The sequence below is a fragment of the Aspergillus versicolor genome (assembly GCF_001890125.1).
Source record: "Aspergillus versicolor CBS 583.65 unplaced genomic scaffold ASPVEscaffold_6, whole genome shotgun sequence".
In the NCBI taxonomy this organism is placed as follows: Eukaryota; Fungi; Ascomycota; class Eurotiomycetes; order Eurotiales; family Aspergillaceae; genus Aspergillus; species Aspergillus versicolor.
In genome coordinates, this window is record NW_024467529.1 from 377,841 (window position 1) to 397,501 (window position 19,661).

General features: G+C 52.9%; 6 protein-coding genes across 6 annotated transcripts; 4 read left to right on the forward strand and 2 right to left on the reverse strand.

Moving 5' to 3' along the window:
- The first annotated feature begins 412 nt into the window (after nt 1–412).
- Nucleotides 413–2,865, forward strand: ASPVEDRAFT_42660 (PAP2 domain protein). Its single transcript, XM_040812634.1, has 5 exons — nt 413–855; nt 933–1,149; nt 1,238–2,011; nt 2,062–2,540; nt 2,620–2,865. The coding sequence occupies exons 1-5, from the start codon at nt 798–800 to the stop codon at nt 2,688–2,690; spliced, it is 1,599 nt and encodes a 532-aa protein (XP_040668909.1). The 5' UTR covers nt 413–797; the 3' UTR covers nt 2,691–2,865.
- Nucleotides 2,866–3,027: 162 nt separating this feature from the next.
- Nucleotides 3,028–7,493, forward strand: ASPVEDRAFT_42662 (SUMO protease ULP1). The gene has a single exon (XM_040812635.1). The coding sequence runs from the start codon at nt 3,371–3,373 to the stop codon at nt 7,475–7,477; it is 4,107 nt and encodes a 1,368-aa protein (XP_040668910.1). The 5' UTR covers nt 3,028–3,370; the 3' UTR covers nt 7,478–7,493.
- Nucleotides 7,494–8,137: 644 nt separating this feature from the next.
- ASPVEDRAFT_133921 (glycoside hydrolase family 16 protein) lies at nt 8,138–9,292 on the reverse strand (the record flags this gene model as incomplete). The annotated part of the gene is made up of 2 exons (XM_040807073.1): nt 8,138–8,693; nt 8,757–9,292. 2 exons carry the CDS (start codon nt 9,290–9,292, stop codon nt 8,138–8,140), a joined length of 1,092 nt encoding a protein of 363 aa, XP_040668911.1.
- Nucleotides 9,293–10,120: 828 nt separating this feature from the next.
- On the forward strand, nt 10,121–14,562 carry ASPVEDRAFT_53654 (uncharacterized protein; the record flags this gene model as incomplete). Its single annotated transcript, XM_040814816.1, has 2 exons — nt 10,121–12,366; nt 12,795–14,562. 2 exons carry the CDS (start codon nt 10,121–10,123, stop codon nt 14,560–14,562), a joined length of 4,014 nt encoding a protein of 1,337 aa, XP_040668912.1.
- Nucleotides 14,563–15,458: 896 nt separating this feature from the next.
- On the forward strand, nt 15,459–17,017 carry ASPVEDRAFT_29677 (uncharacterized protein; the record flags this gene model as incomplete). The annotated part of the gene is made up of 2 exons (XM_040810260.1): nt 15,459–16,203; nt 16,263–17,017. 2 exons carry the CDS (start codon nt 15,459–15,461, stop codon nt 17,015–17,017), a joined length of 1,500 nt encoding a protein of 499 aa, XP_040668913.1.
- A 1,146-nt stretch (nt 17,018–18,163) lies between these two features.
- ASPVEDRAFT_84605 (uncharacterized protein) lies at nt 18,164–19,527 on the reverse strand (the record flags this gene model as incomplete). Its single annotated transcript, XM_040817569.1, has 3 exons — nt 18,164–18,863; nt 18,933–19,421; nt 19,484–19,527. The coding sequence occupies 3 exons, from the start codon at nt 19,525–19,527 to the stop codon at nt 18,164–18,166; spliced, it is 1,233 nt and encodes a 410-aa protein (XP_040668914.1).
- Between the last annotated feature and the right edge of the window lie 134 nt (nt 19,528–19,661).

The window sequence follows — 19,661 nt, forward strand, 5'->3', positions numbered from 1 at the left end:
TCCGAACACTGCAGAGTGCATTTTGACTGCTGCACCCTTGTTTTGCGCCGAGGGCACGGCCAAAGTTCCTGCCCCACGGGTTGTAGTGGCCGGCACAAATATATATCTCTCCCGTATTGTCGGCAGTTTGCAACAGTTTGCAACAGTTTGCAACAGTTCGCTGGCAGTTCGCTGGCAGTTCGCCAACAAGCCCCGTTTCATTTTCATCGGTCGTGCCCCGTTTCATCTTCTTATCTCAAACGGATAAGTAGGGTTTCTCTTACCCCGTAGTTTCTGGTTCTACACCGGTGTAGATAGTATTCCAAAAACAAGCCTATCCGAAACCCTCCGCACGTGCAAGCGTACCCTGTAGCATACTTGGTGCCTGCACAGCCACCACGCCAGATTCCCCCCCCAGACTCGCTCGCCATTGGCAAGACTCGCTCGCAGTCGATCAGTCCGACAAGAAAAATAAGTCAATGACACTGCATAATGATAGCCAATGGCACGGTAGCATCCGGTCTGCTAAACGAGGGAGAATACGGATGAGTAAGCGCACAGCTTATCCACAGGCGCCAAGCCGTAGCCCGTCCAGCTCCGCGGCCTCATTTCAACGCCAGAGTAGATCTCTTTCTCTGCCCGATTGTCGCCTGTCTCTTATTCCTCCCTGCTTCTCGCCTCCGGACTCGCTCGGTCGCTTGGGAGAAAGCGTCGCTCCTTATTCTTGACCTCGCCCATCCGTCGCAAGGGCGTGCTGGGTGATCGATGGGAACAGCTACCGTTTGCGCATCACCTTGGTTTGAATCGTCATTGACAACATGGGGCACCCGGTCGTGGAGGGCCAGCCAGATGCTGGGTTGAGGAGCCTGAATCATTGTATGCGATCTTACTGCTTTGACTTATGGTCTTTGATTTATGATGAACTTTTGGCTGACTCTCTGGCGTCGCGTTAGATCGAAATCAACTCCCCCCTTGGCGATACTGGCCTCGACAGAAGCTCCTCCCGTTGGTACGATATGAGACTCCCTACCTCGCCTGGTGCCAAGAGAAAATCCGCACGCCAGCATTGGACTCGTACTTTGCGTTCACGGCCAACCTCGGCACTCATACGTTTTTCATGGTCTTTTTGCCGATCTTGTTCTGGAGCGGATATCCAAGCTTAGGACGCGGGTAGGTTAACTGCAGCAGAACTGTCGGAGGCGACCCAATGCGGTTCTCCTGTGATGCGATGATGGCTAATGGTGGAATCCTGGCTTAGGATGGTACATTTACTGGCCTCCGGTGTCTTCTTCAGCGGTTTCATCAAGGACCTGGTCTGCCTCCCGCGACCGTTATCGCCCCCACTGCAGCGGATCACCATGTCTGGCTCCGCGGCCCTAGAATACGGTTTCCCATCGACTCACTCGACCAATGCTGTGTCAGTCGCGGTTTACGCTCTTTACCTGCTGAACTCTCCCGAGACGACGCTGAGTGACGGACTCAACCTTTTCCTCCAGAGTATAACCTATCTGTACGTTACGTCGATCGTCCTCGGCCGCTTGTACTGTGGTATGCATGGGTTCTTCGACGTTGTAATTGGGTCAGCGCTGGGTATTATATTGGCTGTAGTGCACTGCGTCTTTGAGACGGCTATAGAACAGTACGCTCAGACTGGTAGTGGAACGCAGGTGGTGCTTGTTGTCCTCACCATCCTGGCTCTTGTCCGCCTCCACCCGGAACCCGCAGACGACTGCCCGTGCTTCGATGATAGTGTTGCTTTTGCGGGTGTGATGATCGGGGCACAGACGGCGTATTGGAGCTTGGCTAGAGCCAACGCTACCTGGGACACCCCCCATCCTGCGACTCTCCCCCACTACAGATATGAGAATATAGGCTGGGCGAAGATGGGTCTCCGTTTTGTTATTGGAGTCGTCCTGCTTTTTGCGTGGAGGGAAGCTATGAAGCCAACTCTGCTGCGGATTCTCCCGCCGGTGTTTCGTGGGTTGGAGAAGCTTGGCTTGATTCTTCCCCGTCGGTTCTTTACGAATGCCTCGTGAGTTACGATCTAGAAACTACAACTGTAGCCAGCTAACCGTGCGCAAGGCAATACACCACGGTCCCCGCTCAACTAAAGGACCATGAAGTGATGCCAAGCTTCTCCGACATTCCTTCCATTGTCGCCAACATCCGCAACCCGAGACGTCGCGCCATTTCCATTGGACCCCAATCTGAAGCTGACGCCTACGAGACGCTTGCCTACCGCGAGAAGCGCCGACGGGATAGTCTTTCAAGTCCCTACCGGGGATCCCCCGCAACAGAAGCCGTCCAGGAAGAAGACGCCTCGACGTCTGCCACATCCGTTCCGAGATTGTCGCGGAAACCATCCAAACTGGATGAGTACGAGCACATGATGGGCCGGGGTACGACCGCCATCGATGTTAGATCTCAGTCTCCCGAGGGCACCGAGCCGTTCCCCGAGTTTGTCTCGGATGAGCGCGACGAGGAGGAGCTGTTTGCTCAAATTAAGCGACCGCGTGTACGATACGATGTAGAAGTTATTACGAAGCTGGTTGTATATTCAGGTGAGTTGATTCCTGCCTCTGCCTGCCTCTGCCTACTGCCCATTGGTTGTGTTGCGGGGTGCTAACACCGTTGCTATAGGGATTGCGTGGATTGTTATTGACGGGGCTGGGGTGCTGTTCGAGCGGATGGGACTCATGCCTGCCGAATGAGGCAGATGCGATGAAATTCACGACGAGTATGATTCTCTGGTTCAGCAGGCTGAGCCCACCAGGGAATGTAGAAAGGCCGGCTGTCTTGTACATACTTTGGTTCTTGCTCACCTCTTCTGCGATATAAACTGTAATTGGCAAGATAGTCTCAATGCATAGACCGTGATTCTGCTGGACTTGTGAATCTCGAAAACAAGCTCACTTGGATGTGTTACTGAGACACCACGTGACTTCCTAAAGCGGACTAGCCGACCGCGGAGCCGCTGGAGCTTTCCCGTTTTCAATGTAATGTTCTCTTCACTTGCGGTGTTCCTCTCCCATATCTCTCGCTGCGTCCTCGACCTCGCTTTCTCCCCTCCACAACACTTCGCTGCCCCTCAGAATTCTCATGGAGATAGCTCAACCTGCCGCGACTCTTGCGATCACAACAAATACCATGAACCCAGTTCGTGTCCACTGATCTCAGCTAGCTGTCTTGTGTTTCTTCTCCAATTTCGTTCTGCTTCAGCGTCATCGTTGTGTTCTTTGCTACTGGCTACCTTGTGTTGCCAACCAAGTCTTGTTTCTCGACGCGTCCTCGACACTCGTCGCGAAAGCCTCACCTTTCTCACCTCCGTCGAATCCCTCATACCATCTCCAACCGAACCAATACCTGTCTCACCGAGCGGAACCTCATCACCATGTCGAACCCCACAAATAATGCGCAGCAAGAAATGGAGGATGTGGACATGATGGACGCATCCCCATATGCCTCGCCTCAGGGAGCTCCACAAGTTTACACGTCCTATGGCATGGGTCTGAGCGATCCCCACCGAGACCATACTCCGCCGGGCATGAAGAAAATAGTGCCTTTTGGCGGAAGTCCTTATCCTGGACTCAACATCCAGGCCCTTCCCCCTCCCAAGGAGAAAATGAAAGTACCCTTGTCCGCTATGACTCGATACGCCTCCCAGAAATACCCCAACCAGAAACCTTTTCACTTCTCTGCCAACTCTGAACGTCAGCAGCAATCGACTGGGCCCGTGCTTCCCCGCATGGCAGAGGTCCAGGCTTATCGCACGCCGGCTTCATACAAACTAGCCTCGACCACCTATGGCCCTGGCCTTGATTATTTCAACCGTGGTCATTACTCAAACATGGGAATGTCCACTCAATCGGACTTCTACAAGCTGGGCAATAGCAAGTTGTACGATTCGAAGAGGTGGAACACTACGGACCTCGGTCTTACCGGGCAGGCGCCGGGCTCCCAGAAGTGGAATACCACCCAGAATTCTTCATTTACTGGCTTCAAGCCTACCGCACGACCTTTGGTCTCCCAGAACACCAGTCGTGGTTCGTCTTTTAGCAGCTTTGATACCCAAAAGTCCACGGATGATGGCAAAGAAAATAGCTTTGACTCCTTGACCTCAGTGTCAACAGCACCATCGTACCTTCCCCAGAAACCTCCTGTTGGCAAAGCAACCAACAGGTTCGACAATCTCACTACTTCCTCGACTGCGTCGTCGCTCCAGCCTAACGGACTTGTCACTAATCGCAAACCGAAATCCCTTGCCGAACTCCAGGCTGGATACTATCGAGAAAAGAAAGCCATGCGAGAAGCGGGCTTGGATTCACGCTCTGCTCCGTGGGCGCCTCATACCGCAGCCGAAGAGCTGACACGCCCTTCTAGTATGACATATGGATCATATAGATGTCTCGATAGTGGTAGATCGGTTGACGTCCCAGGGCCATTCAATGGCTCATCGCACCAGCCTCGCGGATATCCCGCTGATGGCAATGCCAATAGTTTCTCCAACCTTTCTCCTGGCCGCCCGAGCCTCTTCGCTGACCCGCCGAACAAGCCTCGCGGTGATTCCGCTGATGGCAAGGCAACTGATACCTCAAACCCCCATGGCCTTGTGAACCTCTTCGCTGGCCCGCCGAATAGACCTCGCGGTGATTCCGCTGATGGCAAGGCGACTGATCCATCTAACCCCCATGGCCTTGTGAACCTCTTCGCTGGCCCGCCGAACAAGCCTCGCGGTGATTCCGCTGATGGCAAGGCAACTGATACCTCAAACCCCCATGGCCTTGTGAACCTCTTCGCTGGCCCGCCGAATAGACCCCGCGGTGATTCCGCTGATGGCAAGGCGACTGATCCATCTAACCCGTTCCTTGACGCCTCGCAACATGCTTGCGAAAACCCTACTGATGGTATACCCACTGGTCTCTCAAACTTGTTCCCCAGTTCCCCGAAATTCAACCCGCGCAAACGCGGCAACGCAGATGACTTCATGGCACTCTTTGGTGCTCCATCTTCCCAGCCGCGCAAACGCCCAGTTGACGAGGAGAACCAGAATGGGGAGTCCCATACTGCGACTGCGGACTTTGCAAGTGGTTCCGTTTCGAAATATCGTCGGCTTAGTGGTGACGATCCTATTTGCACTGAAGGCGGTGAGGCCACTACAACTGATCACGTTTCAACTGTGGCGCAGCGCACTTCGTTTGCCTCGCCCTCCCATCCTGTTTTGGAGGCTACACCATCTGCCACGCTCAGTTCACCTTCTAGCATTGCAGGCCCTGAAACTCCTGTGAATGCACGCCAAGCAACCAACTCAACCTCTATGGACTCCGTACCAGGCTGCTGGCCGATGACTCCTACATCCACCCTCCACCATTCCATGCCCAACGTGGCTGCACATACTGGAGACATCTCTATGTCAGGTGCACTATCTCCGGCGCAGCCCGAGCGCTCCAACTCTCAGGACTCGCCAAATAATGGAAACAACGAATTGCAACCAGTGCGTCCTGCTGAAGGGACATGGAACAATTACTACATTACCTTGCAACAGGCATACCTCGCCTTCCAACGCCAAATGGCGCAGCCAGCTGCAAGTGCGTTTCGCGGTGCATTCGGTGGCGCAATGGCTGCTGCCAGTTCTGTAACCCAGCGAGTGATGGCCAGTAACGTAACCCAAAGAGTGCTGGGCTATGTTAGACAGCGCCGTCGTGATCGTGCGCGTGCCCGCTCGCCTCCACCTGGCTCTTCACCTGTTCGCGCGAACACACGTAATTTGTCTCCTGAACAGCGAGAACGTATTCGATCCAACCAATGGAGAAGAGACCGAGGATATCCAGTAAATGATGAATATCCTTTCCCTGCACTCGCGTTCGACAGTCCTCATATTTCACCCACTCCAAATTCTTCGATTCAAACTGAGGATATCGAGTCACCGTCTACCCCTTCGATTCAACTACAGCGTGAGATAATCCAGTCAACAGTGACTAACACTGACTCTGAGCGTAATCGCAAACATCCCGCCCACCCCGTTATCCCACATACCCCAGAACGGCCTCAAGCACCTAGGGCGGGTATTCTGAAGCCCAGAAGTTCCCGCACTTTCCGCAGCTCGAGACAGCAAACCCAGGACAGAATCCGCCGTACACGCGAGCTCAATGAAGCACTACACATTCAAGGCTTCAATACCTCCGCCAGAACCAGCCACTCAAAGTCTGAGCATAGGGTTCGCTTCCAAGAGCCTCTTGTCACTGTGTATGGTTATGAACCCCCGCTCACCCCGGAGCTTGCTCCCCACCTTCACCCGTCTCCGAACAATGAACATCCGAACATAGAATCTCTGAAGACTGGGCTTTCAAAGACTGAGTCTGCTGAAGCACTTGACGAAGAACAGAAGGAGAACATTGCCCCTGAGCTGGTCGTTGAACATGATGATTCTGTACCCCAGAATGACTTTGTTCCCCAGCATGACTTTCATGACCTTGTTGTTGCGCGTGATCACATTTTCCAGGCGGAGCAATTTGGCCCTGCCGCTGTCGTTGAACCCGTTGAACCTGCCGAGTCTGTTGAACCATTTGTTGATCCGTGGGCCCAGCCGCCGGAATTCCCTTACGGCTCAGCCTTGTCTGCTGTCAGCCTCTTCTATCCTCCTGACCGGAAGATCCCGCCCGGACGCACTGAGTCTATTTATGCCGATGAATGGCGAAAACTCGAACAAGAGCAGCAACTAGAAGAGCGTTCTGAGAGAATCAGACCCGAGGGGCCAGCTGTGCGTCCTTTGTCGGAGAAGTGGGAGAAGCGTGTTGAGGATGCTATGCGTATGCCAAACAACAGAAAGATCGTCGACACACTGTCGGGTGACCCCCTCACGAAGAGAGATTTGGCCAGCTGCTTCACCCCGATGGCATGGCTGAACGATGAAGTGATCAACTCGTATCTTGCTGTTATCATTGACTATCTTCGTCGCGAGAATAATAACGACGGACGTCATGACAAGCCTCGTTTCCATGCATTCAACTCTTTCTTCTTCTCCAACCTGCGCGACAAGGGCTACGAATCTGTTCGGCGTTGGGCGACTCGTGCTAAGATCGGCAAAAAAGATCTACTGAACGTTGACACTGTTTTCATACCGGTTCATAACAGCTCTCACTGGACTCTCATTGTCGTGAAACCCGCTGATAGGACCATTGAGCACTTCGACTCCCTCGGGTCGCTTTCCCGCCGCCACGTCGGCATCGTCAAGACGTGGCTGCGCGGGGAACTCGGCGACCTCTTCGTCGAGGAGGAGTGGGCGGTCCTGCCGTCTGTCTCGCCCCAGCAAGACAACGGCAGCGACTGCGGGGTGTTCTTGCTGTCTACAGCAAAGGCCATTGCGGCCAACATCGACCCGCTGGCCTACGGGCCACAAGACACCCTTCTTCTTCGGAAGAAGATTGTGGCGGAGTTGATGAACGGGGGGTTGGAGGGAGACTTCGCTCCGAAAGATGTGTACGGGGACGTCTTGTTGTAAGCGAGTCCCCTCCAACCCCAGAAAAAAAAAAAAAAAAAAAAAAAAAGAACAACGATGACGATATTTTTATCGAAAATATTTTTTACCGGCCATATTTTTACCGACTTTATTTTTACGACTGCATGATTATCAACTGCATTTTTTACCAGCGGCATGGTTATCGGCGCGTCATTATCCAATATACCCTTTATCAAATGCATCTTCATCTGCGGCATAGTTATCATGGCATGGTTATCAAGGCATGGCTTTGTGTTGGAGTTTTGTTTGGTTTACGGTGTTTGTAGTCTTGTCTGTCTTTTGTACGATGTTATGGCGCGAGACGCTGTCTACTTTTGTTGTTTGTGTTTGTGTTTATTTGGTCTACCTCGAAAGCATTAGAGAGGTGTTTGTTTAAGGGATATACCCGTCGGTTGAGCAACAGCTCCTGACATGCTTTTCAGATATTTTCATGTACATAATCACTCGTCGTGCGGCGCAACACACGCTCATGCCCATACGACTGGCCACCATGCCCGCTCCACATTACGGGTCAACCGGTGCCTCTCATGTCTCGAAACCCTCTATGCCCACTGAGACTACATTACAATTGACAATAACCAGTCAAACTGAAAATTTCGCGGAGTAAACGTATTCCATTGTAGATAATAACGAAGGAGAGTATCAATAGTACTGCATCTTATCCAAGTAGCATGGCCTTTCACAACTCTCCCTGGCTTCACCACCGGATACCTGCTTCTTCTGATGGGAACCCCCTTTCCTCCACTCCGACGGTCGATTCCGGTGCCTCTGGTTGGTCTCAATCGGGGAGAGACCCACGGTGGAAGTATTGTACGCGATCTCGATCCATTCAATGCCCATATACACGCTCTCATCGACTTTCATATCCCCAGTCCATACCCCACCATCACTCCAAAGGTTCATGGCCAGGATACTTGGCCGGTCAGGGACACTGACAGAAACATCCGCTTGCAACTCACCATCAGCGTACCACCGCGTCTTATTCACAAACCAGTCCATACGGTGCGTCCCCCACGCCGACCAGGGCCTCGGCACGGTCGTGACCACTTCACTCGCGCCGGGGACAATAATGTCTGCTTCCGGATCATAGTCTGGCTGATTCGCATAGTGGATCGTATTCGGAGGATCAGAAGTCAGGAACTCCAGATCGGACTCGCACATTGCAGAGCGGTATGTGAAGATACCCGCGCAAGCACCTCTAGGCACATTATTGATGTCTGGCGAATGGTCATCGGGTCTTCGCGTGATGGCGTCTCTCGACATAAGCCGCATGCGCACGCGGATCGAGCAGTGGAAGAAGTTCCCATTCACGCTCTCGATCTCCGCTGTGGAGGAGTAATTCGCCAGACGGGTGGTGCGGAGGACTAACTGAGTTGTATCGAGGTAATTGGGGTGTCTAGCGAAGAAGGCATTGAACTCGGAGTTCACGATGGGGATGATGCTGTCGACGGTCTTGTTGCGGCTCCAGGACTGGGTTTGCCAGTCGGTGTTGAAGGGTGATTCAGAGAGAGGGAGGGTCTCTGATTCCCAGAGGATGGTGTTGGCTAGGGGGCTGTTGGTGTTTGTTTCGCTCGCGCTGTGATTGTGAGGGAGGCGGACATTGCGAAAGTCCCAGAATTTGTAGTTTGTGAAGTAACCGGGGTCTTCGCCTGAGATGAGATAGCAGTCGCAGGGGAAATGGCTGGGGACTCGGGGGGTGAGGAGCGAGTTGGCTGTGTTGGATGGAGGGAGAGCGGTTGAGGCGACAGAGACGATGAAAGAGAGACTAGCGAGCAGTGAGAGACTGAGTTTCGTCATTGGTAACAGATAGAACGGTATCAATGAGATTGGCAGAAGAGTGACCGAGATGTGTTCATCGTGGATTTGTGGTTGGAGAGCAGGTGCAGATAGAGGGAGAGTACGCAGTGCAGGGAAGGAGCACAGGAGCCTCCTTCTGCAGGCCAGCACTGAATGCTGTTCGGCCCAGATTACTATTCGAGTCCTATATTAATAGTATAACAGCACTACAAATTCTCAGTAAACAGTATTTACTATATAGAATGTGCCAAGGCCCAGTTTGTATGGCAAAATGCTGCCCCCGCATTCACTTTTGCACGCCTCAACGTTTGCAAGCGAATCCGCCACTGAATTGGGGTCGGACAGTATATAACAACAGTGTTGACACCTAGTAGCAGTTTTTTCAAGGTTTTAGATCTCACTAGTTTTTTTTCGAGTTAAGTTTGTGAATAGTGTTGTCGTTGAATAGTTGCGGTGGTGTACGGAAGCGCATATATATAACCCAGTAGGGCAGTATAGAACACCATAACCAGCCAGAAACCAAATCATGGAGAACCGGCAAAACACTTTGTACCTTAGAAAAATCCTGAATCGATCACGTAAAAACTCCAGTTCACCGAGAGGGGCCTTTGCGTGGTGGAGTGAGTTTTTTTCTGCTATGTCGTTAGAAGGCGTCGGTTGAACAGCCAGGCTCGACCCAGACAATTGCTTAATATATTCGTCCTGTCATTTCATATTTCATATTCGTCTGCAACTTGTTCCAACATCATCTTTCTCGATTCCTTATTCCAAGTAAATATCCACTGTAAGTTGTCAACCTCTTTGTAATGCTGCATACTAACCCTACAGATGTCGTCCCGCCGCCCCATCTACATCAACCCCAACACCAAAAACCAAAGCACCAACTATCCCGACACAACCGCCCTCACAAAATTCCACCGCTCGCTCTCCGGCTACAAACCAACCCCACTAACCCCTCTCCCAGCCCTCGCCCGCGAACTCGGCGTGCGCGCCGTGCTCGTGAAAGACGAAAGTAACCGCCTGGGCCTCCCCGCATTCAAAGTCCTCGGCGCATCATGGGGCTGTTACCGCGCTGTCGCAGCATATCTAGATCTACCGCTAACTGTCTCGCTGGATGAAATGGCATCAAAAGCACAGGCGGGCGGCGTAACGCTTTTCGCGGCCACGAAGGGGAACCATGGCCGTGCGGTGGCGTTTATGGCGAGGACGCTTGGGGTTGCTTGTAAGATCTATGTATCGGAGTCTATGGACCAGGGTACCAGGGGGCGGATTAGCGAGGAGGGGGCCCAGCTTACGGTGATCAAGGGAGACTATGACCAGGCTGTTCTGGATGCTCTGAGGGATTCGAGGAGAGTGCAGGGTGGAGCCGGGATTCTGGTGCAGGATACAGCGCTGGATGGGTATGAGGAGGTTCCGGGTTGGATCGTGGAGGGGTATGGGACTATGATGGGGGAGGTTGAGGAGCAGGTGTCTGAGATGGGGCTGAGGGCGAGTGTTATGGTTACGCCGGTGGGGGTTGGGAGTCTTGCGAATACTGTCGCTACGTTTTGCAAGTCTAGAGAGGAGGCTATCTCCGTCGTTGCTGCTGAGCCGGATACGGCTGCTTGTTTGCAGGAGAGTTTGCTCAAGGGCGAGTTGACGTCGATTGAGACGACCGGGACGATTATGGATGGGATGGACTGCGGGACTGTCTCTACGACGGCATGGCCGAATCTGAAGAGGCTGGTGGATGCGAGTGTCACGGTGTCTTGCTACGAGAGTCACCGGGCCGTTGAGTATCTGGCTTCGCAGGGCATCGGTGCTGGCCCTTGTGGTGCGGCGTCGGTGGCAGCGTTGAGGCGTCTCGCAGCGGAAAGCTCTGAATCACTGCTCAGTAAGGACTCGGTCGTTGTGCTGCTGAGTACTGAGGGTCCTCGCGACTATCCTATCCCGTTTGATGTTTCAGCCGAGGGCGCCGTCGAGCTGACGAGCGTCCTGACCAAGATCAACTCATCCAACCCTACGCTCTCGTTAGCAGATGGCGCTGGCAAGACTCAGATCTGCAACTACCTGCAGGCCTGGTTCGCCCACCGCGGGATTGAGTCGCACCGCGTTGAGCCTGTCCCCGGACGACCCTCCGTCATCGGGGTGCTAAAGGGCACCGGTGGCGGGAAATCACTGATGTTCAACGGCCACATCGACACCGTCAGCTTAGCAAGCTACGAGAAAGACGCACTCTCAGGCACAATCGATAAGCGAGACGGCAAAGAGGTAGTCCTCGGCCGAGGTAGCTTGGACATGAAGAGCGGACTTGCCACTGCCCTGGCGGCCATGGCATCTGCCAAAGCCAGTTGCTCCCCTCTGCGTGGTGATGTGATAATCGCCGCTGTTTCAGACGAGGAGGATGCGTCGCAGGGAACCCGGGATATACTGGCTGCAGGATGGAGGGCAGACGCCGCTGTGATCCCCGAGCCGACGACAGAGATCATTGCGCATGCGCACAAGGGGTTCGTATGGGTTGAGGTGGATATCCTCGGTGTAGCTGCTCACGGCTCCAACCATCTTGGAGGCGTTGATGCAATTCTGCATGCTGGCTGGTTCCTGCGATCACTGGAGGAGTACGGCCAGCGACTCCCCGTTGACGATGTTCTGGGTCCAGCGACGATGCACTGCGGTCTGATTCAGGGCGGAGAAGAAGCATCCTCGTACCCCGCAAAATGCACAATCACTGTTGAATTCCGCACAGTCCCCAGCCAAACAGAGGAGTCGATCGTGCATGACATCCAGTCCTTGCTAGAGGATATCCAGAAAGGAAATTCCAAGTTTGGATTCGCCGAACCCCGGGCGACATTGTGTCGACCGGCCCACAAAATCAGCGCCGACCATCCCCTGATTAGCCAGGTGGCTGAGTGTGCAGCATCAGCTATGGGGAGTCGTCCTTCAGTCGAGAGCGTTCCGTTCTGGTGTGATGCTGCTCTGCTGAGCCAAGCTGGGATCCCGTCTGTTGTGTTTGGGCCATCTGGACATGGACTGCATGGGAAGGAGGAGTACGTGGAAGTGAAGAGTGTACAACGTTTGGAGGAAACATTCATCAGGTTGATTCGTGATTTCTGTGCTTAGACGTCAGATACATTAGTATAGCTGTGTTTACTTAGTAGAGACGGACCGCATCGTTTGTTAGAACGTGCGGTAACGGTGATTGGGATATGACGTTATGACAGAATGGAGATGAGTATAGTCTGGAAATAGCCAGTAAAGCACGATAACTGTATGATGTCCTGATATAGAGAGTAGATGGAGAGAGTTGTCGGGGAGTCTGAGTGTCACTCCGAGAGGTGAGAATCCAACGGGCTCTGATTGGCCGATACTTGGATTCGCCGCCTGAAAAACTCAGGCAAACTGATTACTCAGCAGCTCTCAACACTGCAACCACCACGATCGTGGAACCTGGAAACCTCGAGATTTCCCCGGCAAGACCGCTCTGATTTGGAAATTACCGATCATTTTGGTATCTAGTTGACAGCTTGGACATGGATGACTGGGTGGTGCCTAATGATACTGATACCGGCTTCCTGCAGTATCCCCATACGGAGGATCAACGTGGGGTAGATGCGCCTCCGACGGGGTCATGGCCGGTCGAGGAGGATATTTTTTTTGACTGGGACACATTATACGGCATACGGGATCAAGATACTTCAAACTCCCAGGTGGACCGGACACCGTGGTTGACACTCGACTTTCTACACACCACGGAGCCATCCTTACCCCCGCTATCAGGCGGGGAGCGAGCCTTCAATGAACCGGAAATCAACGAACCAGATATCCTCGGCCGGACACAACCTGGAAATGCGCCCGTTGTGTCTGAGAGGTTCAATGATGTCGCCGAGTGGTTAGACGGGGCATACCGTCCGCCGAACCCGTGCGACAACTGCCGCAGACATCGCTTCCAATGTCTGATCTTGCGGCGGACAGCTGATAACCCGAACCCGGTGCCGTCATGCTCCAGCTGCGTTGGACTGTTCCGACCATGCAGCTTTTCCCGACCAGGGGAGAAGCGCCAGCCGTGTGGGTTCGAGACACTGTCTCCAGTTCTAGGCCACCTCCACGGCGTGATTGAAGAAGGGGACGAAGGCGAAGACGGCCCGCGCAGAGTCGACGCGAAAGAAACGAAGCAGTTCGTCCGCAAAGGAGCGCGTGTACTACGGGAGTGGTTTTATCAGAACGAGCACTGCCCGTATCCGTCAGAAGAGGAAAAGGCTCGCCTCTCCCAGGAAACGGGCTTCTCGAGACAGAGGATATCGACCTGGTTTGCGAATGCCCGGCGGCGGCATAAGCAGCAGCGGCAGGCTGGGTCATCGACCCGGCTATACCGTGCTGGATCGCCGATGCCGACGAGTGATGTGACATCGATGACTCCGATGGAGCGCTGGCAGGCGTCGCCGCCTGACGAGGAGCCCGTGCCTGAGGCTGTGATCAGGGAAGCTATAGCGTCTACATCTACGACTTCGGATGCGTCTCGCCCGCAGAGCCAGGTGGGTACACCATCCACCGACCTCTCGTCTATTTGCGAAGGGTCCTCACTCGCATCGTCACTATCAAGCTTTGGTATCCCGCCATCGAATGCCTCGGATAGTAGTTCGTCTGCGTGGAGTTTCCAATCAGGGGATGGACCACTCCGCTCGCGGCCATATCATAGACGACCATCATCTGGGCGAAGAGGAGGTCGAAGGCGAGTTGCAGAAGATGGCCATTACCAGTGCACGTTTTGTACGCAGTCGTTTAAGAAAAAGCACGACTGGTCGAGACACGAGAAGAGCGTCCATCTCCCACTGGATGTCTGGATCTGCACGCCGAGCCTCAGCGAACTAGAAGATGGGAACATGCCCTTCGCAGAATGTAGATTCTGTGATCACCAACAACCCACACGAGAGCACTGGGAGAGTCACGACTTCCGCGAATGCGCTACCAAACCTCTCCCCGAGCGGTCCTTCAGTCGCAAGGACTATCTCTGGCAGCATCTGCGCAAGTTCCACGGATGCACGCGGTATCCAATCTCAAACCTCGATTCCTGGAGGTCCGCACAGAAAGAAATCCAAAGTCGCTGTGGGTTCTGTTCGTCGCCATTGCCTAGCTGGGCGGCACGGGCAGACCATTTGGCGACGCATTTTAAAGACGGCTGCCGGATGTCGCAATGGGTTGGTGACTGGGGATTTGAACCGACAGTTCTTGCGCGTCTACGAAATGCAGTTTTACCGATCCAACGCGGTCTTCTAGATATGGCAGCGACATGAATTGATTGTTGGATTGTCCTCATCGAGACCTTCATACTGGTGATGATACCGTGATGGTTGCCACGGTGTAATACGGAGACCGCCAAACGACACATGCATAAATACGAGCCCGACGCAATGCAGGATGACGCTGGGGCGGAGTATCGATTATTTCTGTCGACCAATTGTCAGCGAGGCCTGCGTCTCACTTTTGGTGGCGATAAGGCGACAACCGATCGTCATTGGAGGAAAATGGGTCAGCTGGATGCGGTGTGAACGCTAATCCCGATCGAGATCTTCGAACCCGACACTAAGCCTCTTCGGATCGATCGGCTGCCTTTGCCTGCCGCTAGCATTTACCGTTACGGCCTTGTATTGTGTATTGTAACATGTCATCATTTCGGCCATCGCTCTAACCTCACTAATTGCTACCAAGATAATGTAATTAAGATCCTGAAAATAGATATACTTTTTAGAATGTGACGACATGATTATAATTGAAATGAGCCACTATGATTCATTCGCGGTTGGGATGAGTAACGATGAGTCGATAATGTTGGGCGACCGTGTTGTCTGTTGTTGTGCCAAGTGGTCATCCGCGCTAGTGAAAGAAAGGAGGGGGCACGGCCCAGCCGGATTTCCAGGTGGCCCTCTTCTCGCTCTCCTCCCACAACCCAACCCTTTCTCTCCCGTTTGACACCAATTCTGCCTCATCATCACCACCGCTTGCCACAGACTCTCATCGCTACCGCTGTCACCCCATCGAAACTGCCCTATATAGGACCGCCGAAATGGACCTCGGAAGCTGTTGTTAGAGTCTAAATGACTATACACCCGCCTATGTTCAGCAATAACCCGTTATTTACGATTTTGACTACCGGTCTCATTACCGCACCTCTCATCCCTACCTATCCATCATGACCGCCACCCTCGAACGAAGTCTCTCTCGCACATCAAGTGTATCCATGCCTCTCTCACCCATGATCTCTTTTCGGCATGATGCTGCTACCCCTGTCTCCGAATCCTCCATCTCACACCTCCACGAACGCCTTTCGGTTATCGATTCTCGCCTTCTCGAACTACGATCAACCGTTCTGACCAAGGACGGCTATGTCGATAGACGCAATCGAGAGGATGAACATATTCGTCGTGAATTCGAAGCGAACCGGTCCATCAGCAACAGAATCGACTTGAATGTGGTCGCGTTACGAACGGACGTCGACCAGTTGAAGTCGGGTATCCTGCAACTGAAATCGAATTTGGGGCAAGCCGGCAACGAAACCGTCTTCCTTCGCAGCGATGTCGATCGACTTTCGAAGAACGTCGACCAGATCCAGGCCGATCTAGAACACATGCAGACTGATGTGTGTGGATGTCGCATGGAAATAAGCAAACTGCACTCGACGATCAGCCAGCTTCGCACTGATCTTATCACCTTGCAGCACGAGACATCGCGGCATCTAAACTCAGTGTTTGAACGGTTTTCCCTGATCGAATCCCGCATGAAACATTCTGAACGTGTTCGATTCAACTCGCTAGCCCACACCACCCATGCTCCTATTACTCCTGTTCCCGTTGTTGAAGAGGATGGATCTCTGCTTTGGCCGGAATATTTCCCCAGGACTGTATGGAGGTTCTGGTGTTTGAAGAAACGCAGTCGGCGTAAGTAAAGACAAGACAAGTAAATGCCCTCCCCCAGCCATTCTAACCTTTTATTATAGTCAACCGCCTGGCACAACTTGCCGAATTCTACCAGCTTGGTGGATATGAATATTGGGGCCGGATGCATCAGACCGATGGCATGTTTGCCAGTGACAGCGAATCAAGCGATTCAAGTGACTGCCCTTCGAGTTTATCGCGGGCTGAAGCTGTCCGAATGTTCCCTGAAGCCGCCCACCAGGCACTGGCCGCTACACTCGGCCTCGTCTACTACAAGATCCGAAATGAAGTTGGAGATCACCCCCTCTCCCCCATTCAACGTCCACCCAAGCGGCAACAGGAGGAGGTGGCTTCTGTCTCGTCAAGTTCGAAACAGAAGCCTGTCAAGATGCCCCGGCGTCCCAACAACCTCTCTCCCACCGCTCTCTACAAGCTCATTACTGGGCCATCTCTTGAATCCAAATCGTTGACGTCGGAAGAATCCGACAAACTCGGTTGGAACGCGCAGTCCGAGAACTCAGACGACGCCATGAGTAAGCTCCGAGGCATCGTTTCAGAAGAAGTGGGCTCGCTTCTCCACGCACTGGAAAGCGGTCGACTGAAGATCAAGCCTAGCAAATCTGAGCGCATGGAGATGAGCCCAACCGGTTCTACCGGCAGCTTTCGTGGCAAAGCCCCCGCCAAAGATGCAGAGTCAACTACGGCTAGCACTGTGCCTACTGAGATTGTCTCTCTTGCCGAGAAGAAGGCAATACAGAAGCTGGAGGAAGCCACTATTCCTGATACTGCCTCGGAAACCACCAGCGTGTCGCCATGAACTTTACTGATGCGACCACTTTCACACTGCAGTTGTGATCGTTTTTTATTGGATTTGTCTGAGGATTCGGACATCTCCTAACCAATGTTATCCGTATGCACAAGCTACTGGAAGAACAAATACCCCCTACCGCGCCAACCGATTGGTTCACTTCAGAGTCAAGTATCCGTCAAAAGAAAGCATCGATATGCTTGGTGGACTTGTACTCGAAGTGCGTCTATCGCCCGAGGGCTTTGGGCTGTAACTATATCGGCGTGTCTTCGATACAAGGGATTGGACCCTATCGAATAACGCATTTAGCCCTATACACTGTACTGGGTTATTTTTTTTTGGGATAGAATATTGACGGCCGTCAAACTCGATTCCCAGTGGTCATCCGTCACCGGTCACCGGTGTCTCTGATCCTGTCTGATTGCTCCGAGCGGCGGCTTTGCGGATCCGTTGAGGACCACATCGTCTAGTGTATGGAGTATATCTTAGGACTTCTCTTGTTTTGCGCTTTAAATGCTGCATTACTTTGGATCCTACGATGGGAACTATCTATTGCCGCGCATTCATGCTGGTTAGCGTTGAGTTGCGACTCGATAAGTCTGGTTTCACATTTTGCGCTTGCATACACAAGCATTGATAAGGAGTCTTGTGTTGAATTTGTTTAGAAGATACCCTTTTGGATTTACTGTGGCATCTACTTGGAGTTACTTGGGATTTGCTTATTATTTCGGGATTTGGTTTTGAGATTTGGTTTATTATTGCTTGGTGTATATCGGCGTACTTGACTTTAGCCAACGAATGGGCAGTTGTTGACCACTGATAGCATTCCACTGTCGAGCGATCGCGCATCTGCTTGCACTCCGGACGGTGTCGGTGTCGGTGTCGTGACGAAGCTCCTTCGCCTCCCTCGCACTGGACTTGACCGGAGTACATCCAAATGGACCGAGCTCTGACTTCGTATGCACAAGCCATGGTAGCCTTGCCTTCAACTAACACATCCTAGTCTAGACACGATATACGCCCGACATGTTGATACTTCATAGTCATAGATACTCCAGGTAACGCCCAGCATCCCCGAATTAAGTGTTTGTACGTCAGCAATTTTACTCTACAGGTATTATATCCAAACTCCAACTACTATAGCTCATCAATCAATCATGATGCCCCCGCTACCGGTGCGGAGCCTCTGCCTAATAGATCCTTCTCCAAAACCTCCAACATCTTGCCCTCGTCTACGTCTGGAATATCCACAGCTCCCGTCCCAAAGACCGCGTCTGTATCCACTGCGGCGTCGTCATCGAGCTCGGTATTCGTATCCTGGTGCGTCCGTAGATACTCATTTTCGAGAATGAATTTAGAACTTTCCTCCGTCTGCTCGTGTTCATCGCCTAGCGGAGCTTGTCGTACGTAGATTGTAGGGAATTCAAGGACGACGCGGTCGTGGAGGGCAGTTGTGAGGCTTGTATTTGGGACCAGAGGAATAAGAACTGGCTGCTTTGTTGCAGTGCGAGGACGGTGGAGGTAGAGGTATACATTGCGGTGGGGGGCAGGGTGAGTTTCGGTTGTTTGTGGTGTTGTGTTTTGTTGGGAAGTTGTAGGTTCGTTGCTGGCAGCTTCTGTCGTCGTCGGCTCTGGGACGGTATCTGAAGCACTCGCTTCCGATTGCGAAGGCTCTTCTTTTTTCTCGTCCTGCACGGCTTCTTGGGCGGCTTCTTGATTGCGCATCTGTCGTTCCTCCTTGGGTAAAGGGAACGCCCGATCGTAGGCCTCAGCGATTGTGACTGTTTCCGTGCAATTCACCCTTTTCGACCCATCGTCCGTGACGAATTCCACAGTCCATTGTAAACACTTTTGCCTGTAGCAGCACCATACACGTTAGCTCGATCACAAAGCCACCAAGAACGTAATAAAAGTTACCACTTACTTAGCATGCCACTTCGACCCATTCATCCTCGCGCGACTCATTCCCTTCGGTGCTTTGATAACCTTCACACCAGCCTCCTCCGCCCTCCTAAGAAACCCTGCCTCACCCTTCGCCAGTCCCCTATCTGGCCCAGCTCCAAGAGCAGGACCCCTCTTCCTCTTCCCCCTCGCATCTCCAAGCCCATGCTCAGGCTCACCTTCACCCTCCAATCCCACAACACCGCGATCATGAACCCCATTCCTCCCATCAACGCCAACCCCGCGATTCTCTGCCTCGCGACCCGCCCGTTCAATACGGCGCTCAATTCCCGTGATGAAATTAAAGTCGCGATCGAATGAGGATTCGGAGGCTAGTTCGTTGCGGCGCATGTACGCGGCCGGGTCGCGGACGCCAGAGCACTGGGACCATAGTTTGTGTCGGCGTGTGCAGGGGAGGGAGCATGTGCGTGTTGAGCATCGGGGACACCGGTATTTAGGGGGTTGGACGTGGCTACGTTGGGTTTGTTAGTAATTCGTCGGGTCGTACTGGGGGTGTGTTTGCTGAGGACGTACCAGATTGTGCAGAGATTTGTGAGGAGGGTTTCTTCTTCGGACATGGTAACACTAGATTGAACAGTATAAAATATGTAGCGAAAATAAATGGCAAGATATGGCAAGAGGAAAGAACGAAAAGAGCGTTGAGATTGAATTCTGAAGGAGAGTTGGACTTGACGAGATTTGGAAAAAAGTG